Here is a 24,193-nt window from a genome sequence, read left to right as displayed (position 1 = left end):
TGGAAGAAATATGTTTATGGCTTCTCCTTGCCTCAGTTGTTGTGTTTGACTGATCTCCAGACATCATACTGGGTGGGGTAAGGTGGAACTTCAGCTCAAGATTCCAGACATCCGGGGGTGCAGTGCTACAGACCGAGAAGTCATTGAGGTCTGGAGGGGCAGGGGCTCTAAACTGAAAACTGACCCACTTTGTTGGTGCTTCCTCTGAGGCTGGAACTTTGGATAATACATAGTTAGTGGGACTTTACTGACGGGTTTTAAGTTGGCAGCTCCCTTTATGCAAGTTCATCCTCACTCCCACCTTGGGAAGGAGGTGTTACTGTTCCCATTTTGTCTGCAAAATGATGAGGAAACCACCTGAGGGAGGATTAGGGTCACACTGCGAGTAGCTGAGGCAGAATTTGACTTTAGAAGTGGCCAACCCTCCAGTGTCTGCCAAGAAAACCCCAACTGGGGTCAGGAAGAGCTGGACTGGGACCCGGGCCTCGATCCATGAACTCCCCCTAGTTTGTAAGCAAGGCTGTGAGGTGCTGGGTGTTCTTTGTGGACGCTGCTCCAGAAACGACTGGGGTGCTGGACATGCTGACTGTTGCCCGGGAGGTAGATGCCTGGCAGAGGCCACTTGTGGCAGCGCCTGGCAATCGGGCAGCCCAGTGCATGCCCATCCTCTGCTTCGGGGAAGCAGGGCCCCCCCACACACACACACACCCGACCCGGCCCGGCCCTGGGGGGCATGGGTCCCACGTCCCGCCTATACTCCATCATGGCTGAGGGCCTGAGGCTGGGGCGCCTTGGCACGCCCCCTGGCTCCGCCTCTCGCCGGCCAGCCTGGCTCCCCCTTGGCTTAGCCAGGGCTGGGACTGCACTCCAGTGGGGGCGGGGAGTGGCCGGATTTCCGGTTCCGGGTTCAACGGACCGAGGGCTTGCAGCTGGGGCGGGCGGGCCTTTGGGAACTGGCGAGGAACGCGGGCCGAGCCTGGCCGGGCCGGGCCAGGCGGCGAGAGCCGAACAGGTAGGAGGGAGCTGGGCCCCGGGGTGGGCCCAGAAGGCTGGATGGTCGGGGCGTGGGCTCGGAGGAAGGAGCTAGGAGGCCCGTGGCGACTGCTGGGAGACGGGAGGAAACCGGGGATTCCTCGGGGAGGGGGGGGGGGACACTGGCCGCCTCCCGCCCGGGCCGGCACGGGCAAAGGCGCGGAGGCGGGCAAAGAGCAAGTCCTAGGAAAGTGCCAGCCTGGGCGCCGGGCATGAGCGACGGTGCAGAGGAAGGGAGGGAAAGTTGGGCCTCCCGGCCTCCGCTCCGGGTTCTAGCCAGGGAGCAGGCCTGAGCCCGGCCTGAGAAGGGGGAGGGGCACGATCCTGCGCGTTCCCGGGGATTCCAGGGGATCCTGAGGAACTGGGCGGGGTAGGGCAGCCAGCTCCTCCTTCCCCCCCCCCGTCTTTTACCCCCCATTCTCCATCCCCTCCCCTTCCCCCTCCAGCCAGCTTTGAGGATTTGGTTAGCCTCGTTCTACTCCACTAGCATCGATGGGCACCATTCACCAAGGGGCAGCTTTCATCTGGATCTGAGGAAGAAGCTGAGAGATCCAAGCTGGGCAAAGAGGGAAATAGTTGGGGCTCCCTCGAGATGGGCTAATGGTAGCCTTTAGCTGTGGGATCCCACTGTTTGAGCAGTTCAGCCCCTTGGGGCCTCAGTTTCCTTCTCTGTAAAATCAGGGACTTGGCTTCAGTTGCTTACAAGGTCGTTCCAGCTCTAAGCCTCTGACCTTCTGACCAGATGAAAGGAGAGAGAGGAGGAAGAGGGGGAAGAAAGGTGTTCTGTGCTCCCCCTCCCCCCAGTTGTGGCCAGATCCCCGGATGCTTGGCTTGGGGAGGCGGGGAGGGAAGGTTTGGCCCCTGTTGGCGAAGGCAGCCAGGCTGTCAATTCCCGGTTCAAAGGGCACAAAAGGACGGGGAATTGCACGTGCCATGCTTGGAGCTCTCTGAGTGGCAAGCCACTGCCATTGGAGCCAGTGAAGAGAGGGCATAGGGCCTGGGGCTCTGGGCTCTTGGCTGGTGCAGAGTGTTCCGGGAAGCCATTTGCTGGTCCCTGCAGGGGACCAGAGCTTCCAGAGCCAGTCTGCCCAGTTCCAGGGCTAAAGCAGGGACTTGGAGGGAAGGACACCCACTCCCCGTGGCCCAGAGGCCCGAGTTTGCTGTGCCAGGCTGAGCTGAGCATGAGGGCTGCCGCAGGGCAGGGGCAGGGGCAGGGGCCTTTGCCCCCAGGGTGGAGCAGGGGGCCTTTTCTTAGCCCTAGACTGAGTGCCCTTGGGAGCCGGAGCCTTTATCCATGGTCCTTCCCCCTCTGGATAGCATTCTGACTGAGATCCTTTTGCATTCCATTCATTGGCTACTTCTCACAAGGTCTCAAGTCTTTCCTTCAGGGCTGGGGGGAAGGGGAGGGGCCATCTTATGCCCCGCCTGAGTTGGGGCCTTGGCCTGCTGGCCTGCCCTTCCAGGACTCTGCAGCCACTGATCTGGGGACCCCCTTCTCACAGGCGGCCACCTCTGTTGCCCACCACTCTCTCCCCTCCCCCGCCCTCAGCCCTCCATGGCTGAGGAGTGGCTGGATTGCCCCGCGTTGGGCCCCGGCTGGAAGCGCCGAGAATCCTTCCGAAAATCTGGGGCCACCTGTGGTCGTTCGGACACCTACTATCAGAGGTAGGCAGGCCTCGATGGTGTACTGTAGGGGGGGGGGGGCATGGATGGAGCTTCTTGCACCCTGGTGATGGGCTGGCCTGCCAGTCGCCCCCTTCCCTGCCAGTGGGAATCAACATTTCTCCACGTGTGCCCAGCACTTTATACTTTATAGTAGAGAATTGGATCCTCACAACTGCTCTGGGAAGTAGGATTTTATTGTGATCCCCACGTTCACCTGAGGAGAGTGAAGCAAAGGTGAAGTGACTTGCCCAGGGCCACACAGCCAGTAAATGTCTGAGGCCAGATTTGCAGCCAGGCTTTTCAGTGAGACTCCGCTCACTTGGCTCCAAGGCCAAGGTTGGCAGGAGCTGCTGAGTTTTCTGGTGCCCCTTCCATCCCCACCACAGCCCTACGGGAGAGCGCATCCGCAGTAAGGTTGAGCTGACGCGCTTCTTGGGCCCAGACTGTGACCTTCGCTGCTTTGACTTCAAACGGGGTGTTCTCCAGTACTTGCCTGCCAAGGTACATGTGACCTGGGGGTGAGGGAAAAGGACAAGAAGGCTGCTTAGCAGGACCAGGGCCCTTTTGCAGTCCCTCCCATTCTCCTTTCCCCAGGCATCTTCTCAAAAGAGGAAGAGACGAGCCTGGCCCAAGAAGACCAAGCCATCTCGCAAGGAAAAGCAGCCTCCAGAGCCCAGACTTGGCCCGCCTGCTCCCCAGGGCCCTGTAGCTATGTGAGTAGGAGGCCTGCCTTGGCTCATCCCTCCTTAGAAGAGGGATGGGAGCTCTGGGGGCCTATTCCTCACAGTGTTGGACCCCCTGCCCCCTGCCTTGGTGCCCTTGGGAGGGGAAGGGATGAGATTCGAGAGTGAATTGGTCACTAGGACCCTCCTTACCCCCAAACTCACCCTCTCTCTGTCTACAATTCGCCCTGGGGGGTTCACTGGCCAGGCTCCCCTTCCTTCTCAGATGGTGTGAAAACTGTGGAACCAGTATCTCGGGGGACGGCACTGGGCGCCAGCGTCTCAGGTCTCTGTGTAAAGGCTGCCGAGGTGGGTCTGGGCCTAGCCCCTGGCTGTGGCTTCTCTTTAGGAATTGGCCTTGGATTTGGGAGATGGGCAGTTCTGGCCTATTCAAGCATTCTCTTCTTTCACTTCCACAGCCCAGAGAAATGCCTTCAACCGGGAACAGAGAATGTTCAAGGTACTAGTTCTTGGGGCTGGGGGCTGATAGTTAGGGGGGGCCATTTGGGGATGTGATCTAGGCCTTGGCATCTCCTGTCTCCTTGGCAGCGAGTTGGCTGTGGTGACTGCAAGGCCTGCCAGGTGACAGAGGACTGTGGTGTCTGCTCTGCCTGTGTTGTGCAGCCTCCCCAGCCTGGCTCTCCCCAGCACCCCCAAAGCCTATGTGTCCAGCGCCGCTGCCTCAAGATCGTTACTAGAGTGAGTGGGGCTCCTGGGGCTGGGCCAAGCTTGGGGGCCGGGCTGGGCCCTCACAGTGCTACTTAGTACCCCCTGCTCCCTAGAGCTTTGGCTGTGGGCGATGTTCTGGCTGTCAAACCAAGGAGGACTGTGGGGCCTGCCGGATCTGTGAACGCAAAGGGAAACCAGGCCTCAAAAGGCAATGGAAATGCATACAGCGGCGCTGCCTCAAGGTGAGCAACCATCAGGGATCGGGGCCCTGTGGGGGGCAGGGGAGGGGGGGCCACAGTTTGTACAATCACTGATCTGGAGGTTACAAAACGGACCTTGGTTCACTGACTCGGGATTTTTTAAATTGTTCTTTTTTTCTAATGACAAGACCCACTTTTCCTTTTTGTTGCAAATATCCAGCTCTCTCATTTTACAAATGAGGAAACAAAGGCCCAGGGTTCTTCCCCACAGAATGGCCCCATTGAGGCTGAGGCCTAGTGTTTCCCTAGTAGGAGTCGGGGAGGTCCCCAGGCACCTAGGCACTTACCTGTGACTTGTCTTCCAGAAGCGGAAAATGAAGAGACCCCGAGGGGCAGCTGCTAGGAAGCTTCCGGGCAGGCGGCGCCGAGGCCTGGTGCCACCTCCCCCAACTCAAGCCGTCAGCCCTTCAAGCACTGCTAAGGTGGGGAGCGCTGCAGCTTGGGCACTTGGATGAATGTGGGGAGAGCCAGGGCAGTGGCCCCAGCCTCTGCCTGGTCTACAGCAGGCCACGGTCCCCCTCGCTTCCTTGTTGATCCCTCCCCCTTTCCTTCCCTTCCATCTGCTTCTTCCACCCCATTGCTTCCCTCCCTTCTGGCCTTGGGCCTCTGATGGTGTCAGCAGTACCAGTGGAGCTGCTTGGCTGCTTTTGGGGGGCTCGGAAACCAGGGAACATGGGCTGGGGGTCCCCTTAAGGTCTGGACCCTCCTGTTTGGTCTCCCAGCTCCCCGCTGGGGGGGTGGGGGAGGGGCACAGGGCCTGTTCTCCGTCCTCTCCCTGACCTGCCCTCCTTCCCCAGTGCTCTGCCTGCATGTCCGTAGGGTCTCACTAGGTCCCTCTTCTCTTTTTCGACGTTCCCTAGAAATGCATGGAGCTTTGGGGGTCTCGCTCCTCCATGGGCTCAGTCTCTGCCCTTGCTCTCTGTTTTTTCCATCAATCCCCTTGGGCCCCATCCTCCCCTGCTCAGGACAGGAGCCAGGTTCGATGTCTGACAAGGCTCCCCACAGTGGTGACAGTGAGTGGGGCCTCAGGGTGAGGGCATGCATGGCGCATGTGGGGACAGGACCGAGCCAGGCAGTGTGACTCAGCTGCTTCCTTCTTCCTGCCCACCCCTGGGTCTGGGCTACCCTACTGAGTTTGTAGCTCCATCTTGCCCTAATTCAGGTCTGTGTGTGTGTGTGTGTGTGTGTGTGTGTGTGTGTGTGTGTGTGTGTGTGTGTGTATATGTGTCCGACTGTTTGTCTGTTTGTCTTGTCTGTCTGTCTGTCTGCCCTAGTGGGTGGGAGGCCCGAAAAGCCTGGGAGTGACCCCCTGCCTGTTGTGGCCTGTCTGCCCATCTGCCTGCCCGCCTTCCCGCCCACCTTCCTGCCTGCCCAGCCTGCCCACCCCAGGTTCCAAGCCCCAATGGGAGCCTTGTGATACCATGCCTTTGTTGTGGACTGATTTCGAGAAGGGGGGGTACGACTCGGGGGGGGGGGGAAGATGTCCAGAGGTTCATCTCTCTTCCTGCTTTTCCTCATCATCCTTGCCGCCCCCCCAATCTCCTGTGATCCTTTGTACCTACCATCCCTTCCCTGGCTTGGCCTGGCTGGCAGAGAGGAGGCACTGCAGTCGCTACAGCAGTGAGTGGTTTTTAAATTCAACATTTGGTTGGAAAGCTGGGGGCGGGATCCCCCTGGGGGGGGTGCTGCCCTGCCCCACCCTGCCCTGTTCCCCACACATGCTCACACATAAGTGAACCCCACTCCCATGTTTCATGAAGACCAATGCCATCTCCTCCTTCATGCCTGGACCATTGTGTGCATGCTGTGTGTACATGCATGTACATGCGCGTACATCTGCGTTTCCCTTGTTCTGACCTTTGCTGCCTGTGTTGTTTGTCTCTCACACACACACACACACACACACACTTTTTGGGGGGAAGCAAGTATCTCTTCTCTGTGGTGGACCTGTTGGGAGCGGGGGGAGTGGGCACAGAGATGGGAAGCCCTCAGCTCTGAATGGGAAGCTCCTTAGACCCTTTCCCTGCTTCGGCTTGTATGGCTGGGCTGAGGCAGGCTGGGATGCCTTGCCCTCTTCCCTTTGCCCACTGAGGAGCCAGGGCCCTGGTTAGAAGGGCAAGGAGGGGAGCAGCTCTTTAAGCAGCAGCAAGTGAGCTTCTCGTGCATGCCAGCCTAGTGCCTTCTCCTCTTCCTGTCTCTCCCTGACATCAGTGCACACACAAGTGTGGAATACCCCAGATGTGCAAAGGGAAACAGTGGAAGAGCTAGGAGGCTGCTGGATTTCTGGGCAGATGTTGTGATCTGAGGATCTTCAGCAGAGAGATATGCTCTATCTTTGGGGTCTGGCCCTGCCCGGCCCAAGGTTTTCTAACTTTCTGCCCTCGGGCCCTGCCCCTGGAGCTGGGGCCTTGGGCCCCGAGGCCTCTGGAGCCTTGTGCACACATGCAGCTCATGGAAGGAAACCCTGTTGCCCAGGTTCAGGGAGACAGGGGACGGGATTAGAGGTCCCAGCTTGTTCTGTCCCCATCCCCGTCCTTGCAGTGTGATGTTGTGTAAAGCCAAAGAGCCACAGCGGGACCAGGGCGCCCCCATGCCTTCCACTCTGGCAAGGTCCTGGGGGCACTAGGTAGGCTGGGCCTCGTTTGGGTCAGCGGCCCCTCAGCCTCCTTCTGGGTCCCTGCTGCCTGTTTTCCTTGCACAGGGGCCTGTGGCCCCTGCCTTCCTCTCCAAGGACTTTCTGTATTATTGTGTAGACTTTGCTTGTCTAGTGAGTGTCTGTCTGTCTCTCCTTCCCCTCACCATGACCCCCCAGTGGCTAAGAAGTTGCTACCTCAGTTCCCCTTTCCCATATAGCAAGGTTCTCCTCGGCTTTTGCCCTTCTGGGGTTAGCTTGCTAACCCTTCCTCCCAGGCCCTTTGCCCACTTCCTGTCCAGTGTGTGTGGTTGCAGGCCCTGAGCTTTCCATATTTATACCAGACGGTTTTGTGGAGACTCCTGGGGGTCAGTAGAATTGAGAGAGGCTTAAAGCAGCTTCCTGTGGGAGAGATGGGCTCAGGCAGGTGCGTGGCTCAGGTAGTGGAGGGATCGGCTTGGATGAGCTTGTGTGAAGAGCAGTTAGCCACCTCTCCTGCCCTGGTGCTCCCCTGGGATCTGTGCCCGGCAGGGGCCTTGGTGGCCCAGGTGACCTTGTCTCTCTCGCCTGCTGCCCAGCGCTACTCCATCTGCCGGCAGAGCCGCAAATGTGGGGCATGTGCAGCGTGCCGGCGCCGCGTGGACTGTGGCCAGTGCGACTTCTGCCAGGACAAGCCCAAATTTGGGGGCTGTAACCAGAAGCGCCAGAAGTGCCGGTGGAGGCAATGCCTGCAGTTTGCCATGGTGGGTGCAGCAGCTGGCTCTGGGGAGGTCCTGGGTAGGCGTTGGCTTGTGCAGGTGCTCAGCCAAGTGTCTGCCTACAGAAACGTCTGCTGCCTACAGCCAGGTGGGCCAGCCCTGCTGTAGAGGGGGCAGCTCTGTCTCCGCGCCGGGCGCGCCGCTCACGCCGTAGGAAGGGTGCCTCTGCCAAATCTGGGGGCCTCCGGGGCCAGAGGCTGGTCACTGAGGCACTCAGCAGTGGGCTTGAGGTAACCCGACTTCCCTATGGCTCCCCTCCCTCCTTCCCCCCACCCCCTCCCCTCCAGGATCCTGAGCTGGACCATGCCCTGCATGGCGGCTTTGGCAGTGTAGCCACCCCCCCTCTGGTCTCCCTAGCTTTCAGCCCTGTGGACCCTGAGCCCTTGGAGGCCAGTCTAGCTAATAGCCCTTTGCCTCCCTCATGCTGACCCTGGCCCTGGCCTTCCTTAGCAGAAGGGGCTCCCTGTGCTTATGGAGGAGCTCAGTCCTGGCTTTATGTTGCCCCCAGGGACCAACTTGACCTTCCTGCAGAAGCAGGGGTGGGGGGGGACATTCCTCTGCTTGTGCCTAGTAGGAAGCCCTGGGGCTCCCTGCTCCCTGCTGTATCCATGCAGAGGTGGGCATCGCTTGCTGGGCCCAGGTTCCCCAGACCTTTTCATTGCCTCCCTGGTGTGGAACCTGATGGCTACTTTACTGGAGGGGCAGTGGAGCAGAGCACACCCTGCTCAGGATGGGCTGAGGTTGGCTCCTAATGGTAATCCTCAGAAGTTCAGAAGCAGAGGCTCATTTGGGTGGTGAAGGGGAGCAAGCCAGCTAGCCTTTGAGACAGACCGGGTGGCTGGAGGCTGTCGTGACCTCTCTCTTTGGCTCCTTCCCACAGGAGTATGAGTGTCCTGGCCTTGGGGTGTTCATCTCGTCCCCTGCAGTGAAGCAGGAGCTTGAGAGCTATGGGGACCAAGCTCCTGGAGCTGCCTCCCCACCCCCTGAAGGCTTCTCCCCTGGCCTCCCCAGCAAGGTAACTAGGTGGTAGGGCAGGGCAAGGGGGAGGGGTCCCCTCTACCAACACCTTGGCAGCCCTGCCACCACCCACACCTGGCTACCACGTCCAAGGCTACTTTATGCTCTTCTTGGATCCAAGTTTGCCTTCTGCCTTGCTGGGCAAGGAAACCCAACAAGGGGTCCTAGAAGTTCTCTGAGGCCTGGCTTGGCCATGCCACTGGCTCCCTCAGACCCAGCCAGCCGGCCCATGCTACTCGTTCATTTACCATGGGGTCTTTTTTGTTGTTTTGTGGGGCAATGAGGGTTAAGTGACTTGCCCAGGGTCACACAGCCAGTGTCAAGTGTCTGAGGCTGGATCTGAACTCAGGTCCTCCTGAAACCAAGGCCAGTGCTTTATCCACTGCGCCACCTATCTGCCCCTGCATGGGGTCTTTTTTTATCATTGGTTGTTTGGTTTGGTGTTTTCTTTAGGGAGCTAATAGGGCACAACTCCAGCATTCTCTGAAACAAGAGGAAAACTTGGGAAAAGGGGAGGAGGAAGAGGAGACAGAAGCAGCAGGGTCAGAGGCAGCAAAGGCAAACACTCCTGTGGTGAGTGACCAAGGGCTGGGCCTTGGGTAGCCGGGATGGGGGAGGGAGGGAGGGAGGGAGGCCAGCCAAGGAACAGCAATTGGCCTTTTTCTGCCAGATCATGGAGATTTATAGTTTGAGTGGAGCCACACCAACAGCAGCAGGCCCCTGTGGAGGCCTGGACAGTGTCCTGCAAGAGTTTCTGGGAGAACTGAATGAGCTGCCATTGCCTGCCCATTGGGAGGTGCTGCCACCGAGGGGCCCAGATTTATGTATCGTCCAGCGTTCCCCCCTGTCCACCATGGCTGCTGCCGTTATCCACATCCAGCCAGGCCTCTACTTTCACGTGGTGGTACAAGATGTCCCTGTGCCACCCACGCATGAGCTCTACTCAGCCCACCCCTTGCGGCTCACCACTGTGGATGAGGTGGTAGAACTCATCTGCAACCTGGAGGCCTACCATCTGTGCCCTGGCTGGCCTGGCAGCTGGCAGCAGGGCCCACGTTCTCCAGACTGTCATGTGCTAGTATATGGTGGCCGCTGCCAGGCCTGCTGCCGAAAGACTTGCCCCTCAGGGAGCAGCAGGAGCTGAACCCCTGCCTTTGCCCTGGGTCCCTGTGCACTGAGCTGGCCCGTGGGCTCCTTTTCCCAGCTCTCCCCACTACATTGTGTAGGAGTCAATCTACACTGGAAAGGCTGAGGGGAAAACAGATGTCCTCTCCCCGTGCCTCCCCACAGAAGCCAGCATTTACCCACCTCTCACTATGAATTGCTCTGGCCTGCCCCAGCCCTCTTGGGCCTCTGAAAGAGAACTTCATAGTCCATGTACCCCTCATCACCCCCATTCCCCCCACACACACACACACACACTTTCACCCTCACCTCAGGGACATGGGCTGGGCCCACCTAGAGAAGAGCAACGGGTATGGAAGCTTGACGTGAAGTCCCTGGGGAGGGGCATCTGCAGGGCCAGAGGGCCACTCCCTCCCATGCACCCCCCCCCATCCCCCACTCCCCCCAGTGAAGCAGGAAGAATAGTTTTATGTACCCTGCTTAGATGGCCTGCTTGGCTGGCCAGCTGGGCCCTGGCCTTTCTTTGCTGCCTTGACCTTTATTTTTCTAAATAAACTGGTGACAGTGCTCTGAGGAAGGTGGGTTCTCCTGGATGGATGCGCGTATACACACACAAAATCATACACAAGGGTTTTTAGACTTAAGGGTGGGGAGGCCCACAGAGAAAATGCTTCAATTCTCTGCTGCCATCCCTGAGGGGCTAAGCAGAGCAAAGCTCAGACTGGGTGACGGGTGAAAGAAGGCTAGTGGAGACCACCCACCTGACTCCCAGGATGGTAGAGGAGAGTGGAGCTTCTTAGCACTTTGGGCTGCCCATTACACAGTGGATGGAATGATTTATTCAAGCAAGTGTCAGGCTCCTCAGTTTACTTAAACCTGAATTAATCAGGGCTTGGGCAGAAAAGGAGAGTGGGAAGGCATAAAGCAGCTATGCCCTTAGCACAACCATAAAGGCCAAAGTAAGGTCTCCCTCAGCTTGCTTACCAGCATTTTTAGGGGGACTCCTGCTACCAGGCTCTTATGTGCCTGTTTCCAATCCCACTGCTTCTGTAGTGACCCTGGCCACCAGCTGCTGGGCCAGTGTGTGTGCTGCCCTAGTCTTTGGATTCAAGGTGAGCTTGGATTCCAACTGTATGTTCTGCCCCTTGGGTTGGCTCCGGTCCCATTCACCTCTAACTCATCCTCCCCCCACCCCCTCCTGGGATCTGGAATGCTTTCCTTACCTTCCCCAGAAAACCTTCCACCATCACTTTCTTCCCCTCAGGGGCAGGACAGAGAGATGAGGAAATGGATGCTGTTCAGGGTTGGGTAGTCTTGCCCAAAGGCCCACACACACCCAGACACATTTTTAGACAATACGTTCTTTTAAAAATCAGGTTAAAATGAAAAAAAATTTTTAAAAAGTCCCTACTGCCAATACTTTATTGTTAACTTGCAAGTTAAAGACTGATCCTGAAGCTTGTCAAGACGAAGTTCCTCGGAAGCTGTCATTGGGCAAGAAAGAATCTGGAATGGAACTAGATTTTTTTTTCTTTTTTGGGGGGGCAGTGAGGGTTAAGTGACTTGCCCAGGGTCACACAGCTAGTAAGTGTCAAGTGTCTGAGGCTGGCTTTGAACTCAGATCCTCCTGAATCCAGGGCCCGTGCTTATCTACTGTGCCACCTAGCTGCCCCCAAAACTAGATTTTTGCATCCTATTCCCCACCAGCCCCTTTACACTGTGCTGGCCAAGCTGAGGTTATTAAAGTCAGTTTCACAGAAACTCAGGTGCTGGGACCAAAGATTTTGGCCAGGAAAGGCTCATTTGGCCGGGCCTTCTTGGCAAACTTGTCTATCTGGGCTTGTAGCTGTCCTTCCTTGCTCTGGCTGGCCTGAAACTCTCTGTGCTTTCTGATCTCCAGCTCTGTGGGACGCTGGATGAAGCCCCAACTTCTCTCTTGGACTGCTGACCCCTCCCCACAAACAGCCAATGCAGCTTCTGCCTTCTTCAGGAAATGTTTACTCTTCTCCACGCTCTGCAGGTAAAAGTCTGTTTCCCGCTTGGCCTGAGAGATCTCTGCCCTTACACGCTGCTGCCGGACCTGCCTCTCATAGGCCAGGCGTTCGCTCAGGTGGCACCACTTGAATCTGTGCAAGTACTGGAAAGGAAGGCCACCAACAGGTCAGCGATGCTGTCCACCAGCTGCCCTGCCCTCTCTGTCCTGCCCCTCCCGTGCCCAGTCTCACCTTCAGGTTCCATAGGTCATAGCGGAAGGGGCTTCGGCGCTGGGCACCCATGGGCGTGTTGTGCAGGCTGGCCACCACCAACTTGGCCACCCGCTTGTCCCGGAACTCCACCCAGCCCTCGGTGTAGCTCTGCCCCAGGCGGCGCCCCCCAGAGGCGGTCGCGGTCTTCTTTCGCCGGCCCAAATGATCTGGGTGGCAGGGGAGGGCCGGACAAACAAGGGTCAGGGTCAAGGCCAAAGGCTGGAGGAGGAGAACCCCACCCCTCCACCTCCCACTAGGTCAAGTATGGGGTGGGAAAGGGTCCTTAGCTTACTTTATAGTTGGAGAAACTAAGGATCTTACCTACCCATAGCCTTTTTAAGGCGCTCATCCCGGCTTGGGGGGGAGGGAGGAGCTAGGACCAAGGAGCCCAGGCTCCGCCTCCTTGATACCCTCTTCCCCTCGCCCCCACCCGTCGCGCCTGCGCACTAGTCGCCCTCCCTGCCCGCCACACGTGTGTGCGTACGCTGAGGCTCACCCTCCGGCTGGAAGAACACGCGGCCGATCTCGCCGTGGGCGCTGAGCAAGTTCCGCACATGCAGGGGCCGGAAGCACGGCGGGATATGCCCCAGGTAGACGATGCCGGGTACTACTCGCCTACTGCTCGGCCCGAATTCCCCTGCAGTTTCAGACGACTCCGACGACGCCGACACCAACTCCGACTCTGTCTCCGACTCGAACTCCGGCGGAGAGCTGCCCCCGAAGACCTCGGAGCCCGGCCCCAACCTCGGAGCTCTCAGCGCCATCCGGGACACCGCGAGTGCCGACAAGCAACTACGCCCAATGGGAAACCCCGCCGGCTGGGCCTGGCCATCAGTGCTCCGCCCCCCCCCAAAGCCCGGGGCGGGGCACCGAGACGCTGGCCAGGGCGGCCAATCAGGCGAGGCCGGGCCACAGGGGCGGGGTCACAAGGGCCGCCAGAGCGCAGGCGCAAGCCCCGGGGACCGCCCAGGTTGCTCAATGACTTCCGGCCGGTTGTGGAGGCTCGCGTTGAGGGACGTATGCGCGCAGCACGTGCAGAGTACGCACGCAGGGGCGGGCGCGCACACGCACCCCTTTCTGCCCTCCCTACTGTCTGGCCCGGGACTATTCGGCCGTCCCCGCCACGCCTCTCTGGTCTTCGTGCGCCGCCCCTGGCCCCTTCCTTTCACTCCCCGCAGCGCGTCCGCGGGCTCCTGCCCCGCCCCCGGGGGCCGCCCGGGCTTTTTCTGGGGGGCCAGCACTGCCGAAATGCTCGGGGCTTGCCCGAGACCTAGGATAGGCACGTCGGGGCGGCGCCCGGGCCCTTCTCGCGCTTCCCGGCCCAGCCGCCCAGAGTCGGGCCTGGGGTCCGAGCTGGAGAGGCCGCGGAGAGGCCGGCATCCAGCTCGGGTGTCACGCACGAGCCCTCGGTGGAGCTCTGAACGAGTGCAACCATGCCGGGAAGCATTTGGGAATTGGCGCAAAGCAAGTCACCCAGACGAACTCCCGTGCCCTTTGACTCCCTGGGCATCTCCGCCCCCAGGGGGTCACTGTTTGCCCCCTTATGGAGCAAAGTTCACAGCTGTAGTAGCAAAAACCTGGAAACCGAGTAGCTGCTCATCCATGAAATGTAAGGAATGATACCCGCCGTAAGACGCGATCTGCCGCGTGAAGGCGGGAAAGTTTGCATGAACTTCTTCCGGGAAGTAAGAAAGATAAGAACTACGTGCATGACAAAGAATAAGATGACAGAATAAGCTTGGTGGTAGCACAGTGCTGGGCACGTAGTAAGAGCTTAATATGTGTTGATCCCCAAGAAGAGAGAATGGGGGGAGGTCAACAGTCGGGGGACGTTGCAAATAAGGGCGGAGGGTTCGTTTGTTTTTGATGTATTTGGTAATCAATTTTGCTGAACTTTTCCCCTCTTTTTTTCAACTTTTTTTTCCTTTTTAAATGTTTATTTTAAGAGATGGCTCTTTTGGAGTTGGTAGGTGGAGAGAGAAATCTGGGTAATATAAAATGGACAAAAGAATCAATATGGCCTACTCTAAAACTAAACAAAAAGGAACTTCCTCCCATAGACCCTCTGTAGACATAGAACATCATTCAATTGTCAGCCACCTCCCCTGGGCTCTGGGCCCTCAGCCCCTCCTCCCTAGCCCTCCCCACACCCTTTAATCTGGGGTAATGGTTGCTAGATGATAGGCCCCCCCTATTAATCCTAGGCCTTGCCTCTCCCTGGGAAGATAATCCCTTAAAGAGCCAACATAATCATCTCATCAAAAGCTTCAGTTGGGATGGATAGTGCTTCCAGCATTTTCTCCAGCCCCGCTACTTTAGAGAACTGAGGCTCTGAAACAGGCTGGGAGAGCAGGCTGTGCTCAGACACAGGTGTGGGTCTTGTGATGACTCGAGAGCGTTGGAGGCCCTTATTTTCCTTCTCAGGAAATCTCTAATGTTTAAGATGTAAAGTAGCAAATGCTAGAATAGTGGTGTCTCCATATGCACTAGGCCCTTAGACCTGGGGAACTTGGGGATTGTCACTGTTGTCCCAGCATTTCATAGATACTTGTTGATTGATTCTTAGAGTAATATTCCACATGTGGGGTAGAGATCCATTTACCAACGTGCCCAATCTAACCTTATTTCACAGCTAAAGAAACTGACCTTCAGGGAAGGGTAGATAGGGACTTGCTGGGGGGGGGGGGGTCACAGGACAAGTCAGGAGGGTCTTTGTAGTTGAATGACTGGTTTTTAATTAGAAAAAGTCGTTAAGCTAAGAGAAAGCTCAGAGATCCTCTAGCTCACTGTCTCTCATTTGTTAAAGCAAGAAACTGAGGGCCCAAGGAGGGACTCATCTGAAGGCAAGGTCCAAGATATGTGTGAGAGACCGTTTCTCCATTGGAACTTGGCCATGACTGAGGAAATAGAAAGAAAGGAAAGGGCTTTGAGATTCAGTCCCCAAAGACTTGGGGAGGGACTTGGAGGGAGGGGCAGAGTGCTTCTACTCTAGTTCCCAATCTCCCTGCCTGCAAAATGAGCAGTGTGTTTGTTACTTGTGTCTCAGGGGGATTTGCTGGGTTTAACCATAAACCCATTGCCTTATATTCCTCAACATCTGGCACCCAGGCCTGGGGCCAGGGAAGAACCCTCCCCACCCCCATCCCATCCAGCTGGCCAGAGGATGCCTGGCCCCCCTACTAGGCAGCTCAGTATCTTGTGGAGGAGCTCAGAGGACAGGGACCCAAGGAGATCCAGGCTTCCAGGCAGAGCTGTCCAGGAAGAGGAGGACAAGGAGGAAGAGCCGGAGCCTTGAAAGCCTTAACTGGTTAGATTTGTAAGCAGTGGGAGGGAGAAAATGAACCCAACAGGGCTTAGAGAGGCCAGACGCCAAAGCATCAGCCCAAGAGGGCTTCCCATAGGAGGCAGCAGGAATCTGCAAGCAGGTAAGGGTGGCCGGGGTCTTCATGGAGAGGAAGGGTGGGGGGATTGGGAGACAAGGTTAAAAACAAGCTGGGGAGGGGCAGCTAGGTGGCGCAGTGGATAAAGCACTGGCCCTGGATTCAGGAGTACCTGAGTTCAAATCCGGCCTCAGACACTTGATACTTACTAGCTGTGTGACCCTGGGCAAGTCACTTAACCCCCATTGCCCCGGAAAAAAACAAGCTGGGGAGAGAATCTCACACCCCTTTCACAGATGGGGTGAAGTGAGGTCCAAAGGAGGCATGGCCAAGGTCACCCAGTGAGCTAGCCAGATGGCTTTCATATACACAGGGCTTCAGGAGAGGAGGGAAGGACAGAGAATAAGCTGAGGAAGAGTGAGCTAGCCATAGAGGGAGCCAGGCTGACAGCCTGGATCTCCCTGTCCCCTCAGGACCTTGCTGCTCTTGCATCTTTTTCTGGCTGCAGCCGCTGCTGCTGTTGCTACTGCTGGGACTCTTGGCCTGCATCAGGGCGCAGCGGGCTGTTGGAGAGGCAGTGAGGCTCCCAGGGGATGTGACACTGGGTGGCCTTTTCCCGGTGCATGCTCGGGGAGCAGCAGGAGCTGCCTGTGGGCCAGTAAAGAAGGAGCAGGGAGTGCACCGTCTGGAGGCCATGCTGTATGCCCTGGACCGGATCAACGCTGACCCAGGGCTGCTCCCCGGAGTGCGGCTGGGAGCTCGTCTGCTGGACACGTGCTCCCGGGACACGCACGCGCTGGAGCAGGCACTCACCTTCGTGCAGGCGCTGCTGCGGCCAGCCTCTGGAGCCCGTTGCCCTGGGGGTGGACAGCCCATTGGGACCCTGCCCGAGCAGCGTGTGGCAGCTGTAGTGGGTGCTTCAGCCAGTTCCGTTTCCATCATGGTGGCCAATGTGCTGCGACTCTTTGCTGTGTGTGATCAGGGCTGGGATTGGAGGGAGGGTGGGTGTGTGTATGTGTGTGTTGGGGGAGGGGGATCACTCCCAACCCATTGATGGAGACCTAGCTCTTCCCCCCAGATCCCTCAGATCAGCTACGCATCCACGGCCCCAGAGCTCAGCGACAATGCCCGCTATGACTTCTTCTCCCGGGTGGTCCCGCCAGATTCCTATCAAGCTCAAGCCATGGTGGATGTTGTGAGGGCTCTGGGCTGGAACTATGTGTCTACTCTGGCTTCTGAGGGCAACTATGGGGAGAGCGGGGTCGAGGCCTTTGTGCAGATCTCCCGAGAAGCTGGTGAGCATAGCAGAAGAGCAGGGAGGAGGGAGAATCCATCTAGGGGTCCCAGCATCCCTAAGTTAGAACCGAAGCCACCAGAAAGGTCACCTAGGGCAAGCACCCCATTTGACAGAGGATGAAACTGGGATAGGCCAAAGAAGTACACAACAGAGGGGTGATTCGAACCCACATCCTCTAGCTGGCTTTCATCACACACAAAATGAACAATTACAAGAAAACAATGCTTAAGCCCCCCCAGTATTTTCTAGTTCCCAAGAGGATCTGTCTTTTGTTCCACCGTGTCCCTCCTATAGAGTAGATAGAGCTTATAGTTAGGGGATCATGGAAGACAAATGACCTGACTGCTTTTCTGCCAGGGAGGCCAGGGAGACCTTGCCCTACCCTTCCTCACTCATGAGATTGAGGCTTCTCTCCCCAGTACAAGCTACCACTGAGCTAAGGGCTCAGAGTCCACTTCTCCTTGGGAAACCAATGGATGCAAAAACTTGACCAGCAGAAAGCAACATATGGGGTGGGGAGAGAAGGCTGTGTGTGGAGTGAAATGGACCATATCTCTTGTTTGGGGTGGGCCCCAGGAGGTGTCTGCATTGCTCAGTCTATCAAAATCCCCCGAGAACCAAAACCTGGAGAATTTGACAAGGTCATTAAAAGACTCATGGAGACGCCAAATGCCCGGGGCATCATCATCTTTGCAAGCGAGGATGACATCAAGTAAGGAGATAGGGAGGGACTCTTAGCTCAAGAATAATGGAGAGGTCAGACCCAGAAAGTGTTGAAGAGAACTGTAGGCTTCTCCCAAGAAACCATTTTCTCTCTTCCCACTGGTCCACAAGGACTCAAGGACCCACAGACACACAGGGGTTGTTATTTACCTTACTGGTGCAATTCAGCTCTACCCACTTGGGGTGAGGTGCATGGGCTGGACGAAGGAGGGTGGAAAGTGATCTAGCTGAAAGCTATAAACGGACAGATTCAGAGATCCCACTCCCACACCCCAATCCTCATCTTCCTTTCGACCCTCACCTCCCTAGGCGGGTCCTGGAAGCTGCCCAACAGGCCAACCTGACAGGCCACTTCCTGTGGGTTGGCTCAGACAGCTGGGGGGCCAAGACCTCACCCATTCTGAACGTTGAGGACGTGGCAGTGGGCGCCATCACTATTCTTCCCAAGAGGGCATCCATTGATGGTGAGTAGCTTCTTTGAGCACACAAATGTAAAAAGGGATTCTCAAAAACAGGCAGTGTTGGAGATGAGCATAGGGGTGGTACTAGAAAGGCCAAGTGCTTTCACTTGGCAGCTTCTTCAGTCATAAGCCTGGCTTATGACTTATGACTGTCAAAGCACCTAAAGAGTAAACTTGTGAAGGAAACAAAAGACAATGTGATTTGGTACCTTCCCTAATCCTAACCATTTTCAATATTCGTTCAGTCGAAGTCAGAGAGTATCCCCAGCCATGAGGTTTTGCATCCCCTTGATTTATTTCCAGATCTCTCCTTCCTTAGCCAGAGAGTCATGCCCTATAGCCCCATAAGAGCAAGGAAGGGCACATTGAACCAACCTGACCTGGAAGCCCAACAGTGCACAGAGGCCTCTTTCACCCACCCAGGGCATTTCCTCTTCCAGTTCTTCTCTCCTTCACCTTGGATCTGGGGCTGTATCTATGACCAGTTGCCATCTTTCCTTCCGCCAACCAGGGTTTGACCAGTACTTTACCACCCGCTCCTTGGAGAACAACCGGCGTAACATCTGGTTTGCTGAGTTCTGGGAGGACAATTTTAACTGCAAGCTGACGGCAGGCTTTGGTGCTCAGTCTGATGATGCTGCTACCCGAAAGTGCACAGGTAAGGGGAAGGCCCAAGAGAGGGGCAGGCACTGTGGCACGGGACTGGGCCAGGGAGAGTAGACACATCACTTTGTCTTCCCCTGGGGGCAGGTGAAGAGCGGATTGGGCGAGACTCGGCCTACAAGCAGGAGGGCAAGGTGCAGTTTGTGATCGATGCTGTCTATGCCATCGCCCATGCCCTCCACAGCATGCATCAGGCTCTGTGTCCAGGCTACACTGGCCTTTGTCCTGCTATGAGCCCCACAGATGGGCGAACTCTCCTTCAGTATATCCGAGCAGTTCACTTCAATGGTAAGCTGGGGCCGGCCAGCCAACCACACATACAGAGCCCAGGGCACCCAGAACGGATGACTATGGGATAATCATTTGCCATTAGAAGCCTCACAAACCTAGAACCTTCCAGGAAATGAGCACGGAACTGGTGGTTATGAGAATTGGGTTCATGTCCCGGCTCTGAAAGGCCCTTGCTTTGGGAACTTGAGCAAGTCCTTTTCTCCTCTGCACCTCAGTTTCCTCTTTGGCAAAATGAAGAATTTGGAATTTCTGCTCTTGAAAGTCTGACATTATAGAATTCACACTCCCCTTTTCCCATTGTGATAAAAACTAAGGGTGCTTCTGGCAGAGCTGGGCCTTACCCTCAGGAAGCCTTAGCACAGTAGGCCCTTGCGTTGGCAGAGCTGACTTTTAAGAAGTTTATGTTCTACTCGAACTGAGTCTGTATGGGAGTTAGGGGAACACTGGCATCAGGGAGGCTTTTCTAATCATTCAGTTCATTTAAATAACATACACACATAAAACTCCCCATCAAAACATTACACATTTACATGGCAAAACTATACAAATGTTGTTACCTCATTGGATCCTCCTGGCAGCCCTGGGAGCTGAGTGCAAAAGTTCTGATCTCCATTTCAGTTGAGGAAAACTGAGGCAGAGGTGAAGCGACTTGCCCAGAGTCACACAGCTACTCATGTCTGAGGTCAGATTTGAATTTGGATCTTCCTTATCCTAGGCCCAGGGCTCTATCCATTGGGCCACCTAGGATGTTTACAAAGAGCTTGTAAAAAAGGTTCGAAGAGGCCATTCTGTGTGTTGGCTCTTTTGATTCTTCTAAGAATCCTGTGATGATCCACTTAGGCCTTGAATGGTCTACCTAGTCTGCCTCTGAGATAGAGTGGATGAAGCAAAGATGGGATTTTTTCCTTTGGACTCACTACTGGGCAGGCTCTGACAGTGACAGTAAGAAAACAGGGTGGGGAGATGTGGCTTCAGGACAACACTCCTCCCCATCCAGGAAGCGCAGGGACCCCTGTGATGTTCAATGAGAATGGGGATGCTCCTGGGCGCTATGACATCTTCCAGTACCAAGTGACAAATGGCAGTGGAGGCTACCGTGCTGTGGGCCAGTGGACCGAATCCTTGAAACTCAATGTGAGTGGGGATTGTGGTTGAGGGAGTAGGGAAGGGGGCAGGGGGCAGCCCCCTCTAATGGATTCATGCCTGTCTCTTTGTAGAGACAGGTGCAAGACTGAAAAACAAATGGATGATTTTGGAGTCCTCGTGGTCTCTCTGGAAATAAGTTAGATCCAGGGGGACACCCTAAAAGGCAGGTTTGGTGCCTTCCTTGCTAACAAAGCCTACGGTGACATCTTCTTTGGGGATGACCAGCAGGGGTCGGGAGGGATGGGGGGGGTTGGAAGCTAAAAAAAGGCTCGAGAAAGGAAGACCCATCGAGGGTTGAGGAGGAAGGGATGAGAAGATGCAACAGTGCAACTTGGCTGGCCTCCATGGATAGACTTCAGGGGGCTCTAGGAATGTGGATGAGGAAAACATTCCATCTTGATTTTCACTCACCTGTAACTCTGACTTTGCATTTCCTTCAATTATTTAAAAAGATGATCCTAGGAAGGGGTCCATGAGACCACCCAAAAGGTGAGGAAAGTGTGTTTGAGATGATTCCCTGTAGCCTCTGTCCTTAGGTAGAAGAATTGGAGTGGTTAGGCAGCCCCTTGCTGCCACCAGCTTCCCTGTGCAGCCTCCCATGTGGGCCTGGGGAGCGAAAGAAGATGGTGAAAGGCGTCCCCTGCTGTTGGCACTGTGAACCTTGTGATGGCTACCGTTACCAGGTGGATGAGTTTACTTGTGAGGCCTGCCCCCTAGGAGCCAGGCCCACACTGAATCATACTGGCTGCCGCCCCACACCTGTCATCCGCCTTGACTGGGCCTCTCCCTGGGCCATCCTGCCCCTCCTGCTGGCTGTGGCAGGCATTGTAGCCACTGCCACTGTGCTGGCCACCTTTATAAGGCACCACAATACCCCTATTGTTCGGGCCTCGGGCCGTGAGCTCAGCTACATCCTCCTCACAGGCATCTTCCTTATCTATGCCATCACCTTCCTCATGGTGGCTGAGCCAGGCCCAACCATCTGCGCTGCCCGACGTCTCCTTCTTGGGCTAGGCACCGCCCTGAGCTACTCTGCCCTGCTCACCAAGACCAACCGCATCTACCGCATCTTTGAGCGTGGCAAGAGGTCTGTCACCCCACCACCCTTCATCAGCCCCACCTCACAGCTCGTCATCACCTTCAGCCTCACTTCTGTGCAGGTTTGTTTTCTACAAACCCTCAAGTCCCTGCACTCTTGTGGCAAGACCAAAGTTCATGGGAAGAGGGTGAGGGCTTTTTCAGCAAGACAAAGAACCCATTTTGGTAAACTCGTTCTCGAGAAGGGTCTCACTTAAAAAATGATTAAGGCCCGAGAAAGTAAAGACTCTTCCTGTAATTGGGTTCTTTTTGAAGTGGAAAATGTGACAGATTCTCTGAACTGGCTTTCATGTCAAACTGAGTTGTCTTTTCAGGTCATAGGTGTAGTAGCCTGGTTGGGTTTCCAGCCACCGCACAGTGTCATCGACTATGAAGAGCAGCGGACCCCGGACCCAGAACAAGCTCGGGGCGTCCTCAAGTGTGATATGTCAGATCTCTCTCTGATTGGTTGCCTTGGCTACAGCCTGCTACTCATGGTAACCTGCACCGTCTATGCGATCAAAGCTCGTGGGGTTCCAGAGACATTCAATGAGGCAAAGCCCATAGGCTTCACCATGTACACCACCTGTATTGTGTGGCTTGCTTTTGTCCCTATCTTCTTTGGCACAGCTCAGTCGGCTGAGAAGGTAACGATTCAGCACTCTGCCAGCCCACTGGGCATTCTTGTGAAGAGTATAGAATTCTGTCCCTTCTCCATCTCAGTATTCACCAGTTTATTTCATCACACATCTGTTCATCTCATTGTTAACCTGTTCATACATGTCACCAATTGTTCATTTTAGTAGTGGCTTTTTATTCACTCATCCTTTTCCTTTTCCTCTGGCCTGCCCATAATAGGCCCTTTCCTGACTCTGAGCCTTTAACCTGAACATCCTTTCCAACTCCTAAAATGCCATCCATCCACTAGGAGAGTCATCTCTTCTCCTTTGGCCACTGGGGGCCATCCTGGGTTCAGGATAGGGAAGGAGGTGGATTGGCTGGTTTGGACCAAGCCAACACCCCTTTCCTTTGGATCAGATATATATCCAGACTACGACACTGACTGTGTCAATGAGTCTCAGTGCCTCGGTCTCCCTGGGAATGCTCTATGTGCCCAAGGTGTACATCATCATCTTCCATCCTGAGCAGAATGTTCAGAAGCGCAAAAGGAGCTTCAAGGCAACCTCCACCTTGGTATCCCCCAGCGAGGAGGGCAGTGCTACCAAGTAGCCAAGGAAGGCTGCCTAGAGGAAGAAGGCTGGGCCCCAGAAGGTGGGAAGCCTTTGGAACAATGTTGCCCCCAAGGCATCTCTGGGCTTCATTTTAGGCTGTCCTTTTGAGCGTAGCCCAGGGTCTGGCTGTGGGGATAGGGCTGATGGGTGTGGGCTGGGGAGGAAGAGAACAGAGAAGGAAGAGATGGGATAATAGGGGATGGGAAGGCTCAAAGCCAGGGGGCCTTAGGGGAGAACTGGGATCCCTTCATGATCACTGGCAGAATTCTTTGTTTTGAGGGGGTAATGTAGTCAGGTTCCAATCTTCCTAGTGGTCTCTGTGGAGGGTAGTACTCTCTCCCCAGCCCCCCATTAATCTCAGGAAAGAAGCAGAGCTGATGCCTTTATTGGTCATGTGACTGTGGGGGGCTTGCTGGGGCTCCCGGTGGCTTTCTGTTTCCTCCATCCTTGCCAGCACCATGCAGCATCTGCAGAAGTCCTAGGAAGGTGCCAAGCCTGTGGAAAGAATCTGATGCTCAGCACCCAGCCCTCCTCCCTCCCCTTGGACCCTAGGCTGAAGATTCCCACCTCTGGCCATTCTCCTGCTCTTCACGCTGGAGCAGCAGCGCCTGCTCCCAGTGCTTGTTGGCCTCCTCCAGGCGCCCCCTCTGGGCTTGGGCTCCAGCCACTAACTGCTGCCTTCGCTTTTCCTACGAGAACAGAAGCCTGACTGCTGCCATCCTGCCTGTGCTGCCCTGGCTTTCTCCCTTGCTCGGCTGCTGTCCCCTGCCCTTACCTGCTCGAGCCTCTGGCGGGTCTGGGCCATGTTCCTCCACTCCTCCAAAGCCTGCCTCTTGGCCTGGGCCTGCTTCAGAGCACTCCCCAATAAAGCCTGCTTCCTCTGGCTGGCCTCCAGTTGCTCCAGGGCCTGTGGCAGGGCGGCCTCAATGGCTTCCACCTGCTTCTGATGCTCAGCCTTCAGGTCTTTCCAGAGCTGTTGGGCTGCACTGGCTTCTGCCCCTGGACCAGGGAAGAAGGAAAGGAAGCTGGGTTTTCTCCCCGCTGTGAGCCTCTCCCTACTCCTCCCTCCGGGAGCCCTACGAGGGGTGCTGGGGCCTCACGGATCTCCTCTTCGGTGTTCACGGCCACGTCCATCTGCTCCAGGAATGCCTGGAGCGCATCTACCACCTGCAGCTGCCCCCACAGTAACTTCTCCTTCTTCCTGGAGTCCTGCGGGAGGGGTCAGGAAAGCGTTTCAAAACACTGAGCCCCGGGCCGCCCCCCCCCAACGCTACACGGGAGGAAGGGAGGGAGTGTTCCCTGGGCCCGGGATGTCAGTGGGCTTAACGTCCCCGCGGGAGGCCAAAGCGCTCCCTACGGACGGCAGGGTGGGGCGGGATCCCGAGTGCTCACCTTCAGGAACTCGGCCAGGAGAGCAGGTGAAACATCCTCCTGAAGGCCGGGGGTCGCTAAGGCCACTGAGGCCGCAGCCAGAGCCCTGGGGAGTGGGGAGGGAGGCTGGAAGAGGAAATGAGCCCCAGCGCGCACCCCCCCCCCCCCCCGCTTCGATTCCCGGCCCGGCCCCACCCCCTCCCCCGGGCTGCCGCCCCTGGCTCCCCTGGCCCACTTACTCGCCCGCGGCTATGGCCGCAGCCGCCACCCCCTCCGAGGCCTTCTCAGCCGCCATAGCTTCGAAAGCGCCGCCGACCAGCGCGCCGAATGCCGGAAGGGGCCGGCGCCGAGCGCTCATTCGCTGAGGTGGGGAGCCGCGCCCTCCCATTGGCTGCCGCTCATTGCTGCTCGAGCATTCATTGGTCG

At 56.6% G+C, this 24,193-nt stretch overlaps 4 protein-coding genes across 17 annotated transcripts; 2 read left to right on the top strand and 2 right to left on the bottom strand.

The window, feature by feature from the left end:
• The first annotated feature begins 883 nt into the window (after positions 1 to 883).
• On the top strand, positions 884 to 10,454 carry LOC122733814 (methyl-CpG-binding domain protein 1-like). 12 transcript variants are annotated; one of them, XM_043974509.1, is made up of 16 exons: positions 884 to 1,012; positions 2,535 to 2,697; positions 3,084 to 3,198; positions 3,292 to 3,410; positions 3,646 to 3,728; positions 3,839 to 3,879; positions 4,044 to 4,118; positions 4,202 to 4,330; positions 4,654 to 4,770; positions 5,209 to 5,361; positions 5,942 to 5,968; positions 7,559 to 7,723; positions 7,804 to 7,968; positions 8,619 to 8,753; positions 9,209 to 9,328; positions 9,426 to 10,454. In XM_043974509.1, the coding sequence occupies exons 2-16, from the start codon at positions 2,588 to 2,590 to the stop codon at positions 9,897 to 9,899; spliced, it is 2,028 nt and encodes a 675-aa protein (XP_043830444.1). In that variant the 5' UTR covers positions 884 to 1,012; positions 2,535 to 2,587; the 3' UTR covers positions 9,900 to 10,454. The 12 variants fall into 12 exon arrangements, with proteins under 12 accessions (XP_043830444.1, XP_043830446.1, XP_043830441.1 ...); XM_043974511.1 differs by having other exon boundaries at positions 3,969 to 4,118; positions 5,314 to 5,361; XM_043974506.1 differs by having other exon boundaries at positions 3,969 to 4,118.
• An 811-nt stretch (positions 10,455 to 11,265) lies between these two features.
• ABT1 (activator of basal transcription 1) lies at positions 11,266 to 13,561 on the bottom strand. Its single transcript, XM_043973948.1, has 4 exons — positions 13,429 to 13,561; positions 12,623 to 13,003; positions 12,106 to 12,293; positions 11,266 to 12,017 (listed from the first exon to the last, which is right to left on the bottom strand). The coding sequence occupies exons 1-4, from the start codon at positions 13,559 to 13,561 to the stop codon at positions 11,643 to 11,645; spliced, it is 1,077 nt and encodes a 358-aa protein (XP_043829883.1). The 3' UTR covers positions 11,266 to 11,642.
• Positions 13,562 to 13,743: 182 nt separating this feature from the next.
• On the top strand, positions 13,744 to 22,024 carry LOC122733581 (metabotropic glutamate receptor 6-like). 2 transcript variants are annotated; one of them, XM_043974101.1, is made up of 9 exons: positions 13,744 to 15,551; positions 15,980 to 16,476; positions 16,585 to 16,801; positions 17,380 to 17,515; positions 17,836 to 17,990; positions 18,499 to 18,645; positions 18,738 to 18,938; positions 19,939 to 20,075; positions 20,624 to 21,640. In XM_043974101.1, exons 1-9 carry the CDS (start codon positions 15,464 to 15,466, stop codon positions 21,380 to 21,382), a joined length of 2,337 nt encoding a protein of 778 aa, XP_043830036.1. In that variant the 5' UTR covers positions 13,744 to 15,463; the 3' UTR covers positions 21,383 to 21,640. The 2 variants fall into 2 exon arrangements, with proteins under 2 accessions (XP_043830036.1, XP_043830037.1); XM_043974102.1 differs by lacking the exons at positions 13,744 to 15,551; positions 15,980 to 16,476 and having other exon boundaries at positions 16,489 to 16,801; positions 20,624 to 21,247; positions 21,500 to 22,024.
• ZWINT (ZW10 interacting kinetochore protein) lies at positions 21,891 to 24,193 on the bottom strand. Of its 2 annotated transcripts, XM_043974103.1 has the most exons (6): positions 24,007 to 24,179; positions 23,789 to 23,873; positions 23,497 to 23,605; positions 23,172 to 23,395; positions 22,964 to 23,085; positions 21,891 to 22,891 (listed from the first exon to the last, which is right to left on the bottom strand). In XM_043974103.1, exons 1-6 carry the CDS (start codon positions 24,153 to 24,155, stop codon positions 22,780 to 22,782), a joined length of 801 nt encoding a protein of 266 aa, XP_043830038.1. In that variant the 5' UTR covers positions 24,156 to 24,179; the 3' UTR covers positions 21,891 to 22,779. The 2 variants fall into 2 exon arrangements, with proteins under 2 accessions (XP_043830038.1, XP_043830039.1); XM_043974104.1 differs by lacking the exon at positions 22,964 to 23,085 and having other exon boundaries at positions 24,007 to 24,193.

Source organism: Dromiciops gliroides, chromosome X (assembly GCF_019393635.1).
Source record: "Dromiciops gliroides isolate mDroGli1 chromosome X, mDroGli1.pri, whole genome shotgun sequence".
NCBI classification, from domain to species: domain Eukaryota; kingdom Metazoa; phylum Chordata; class Mammalia; order Microbiotheria; family Microbiotheriidae; genus Dromiciops; species Dromiciops gliroides.
This window is presented reverse-complemented; position numbering and strand designations above follow the sequence as displayed.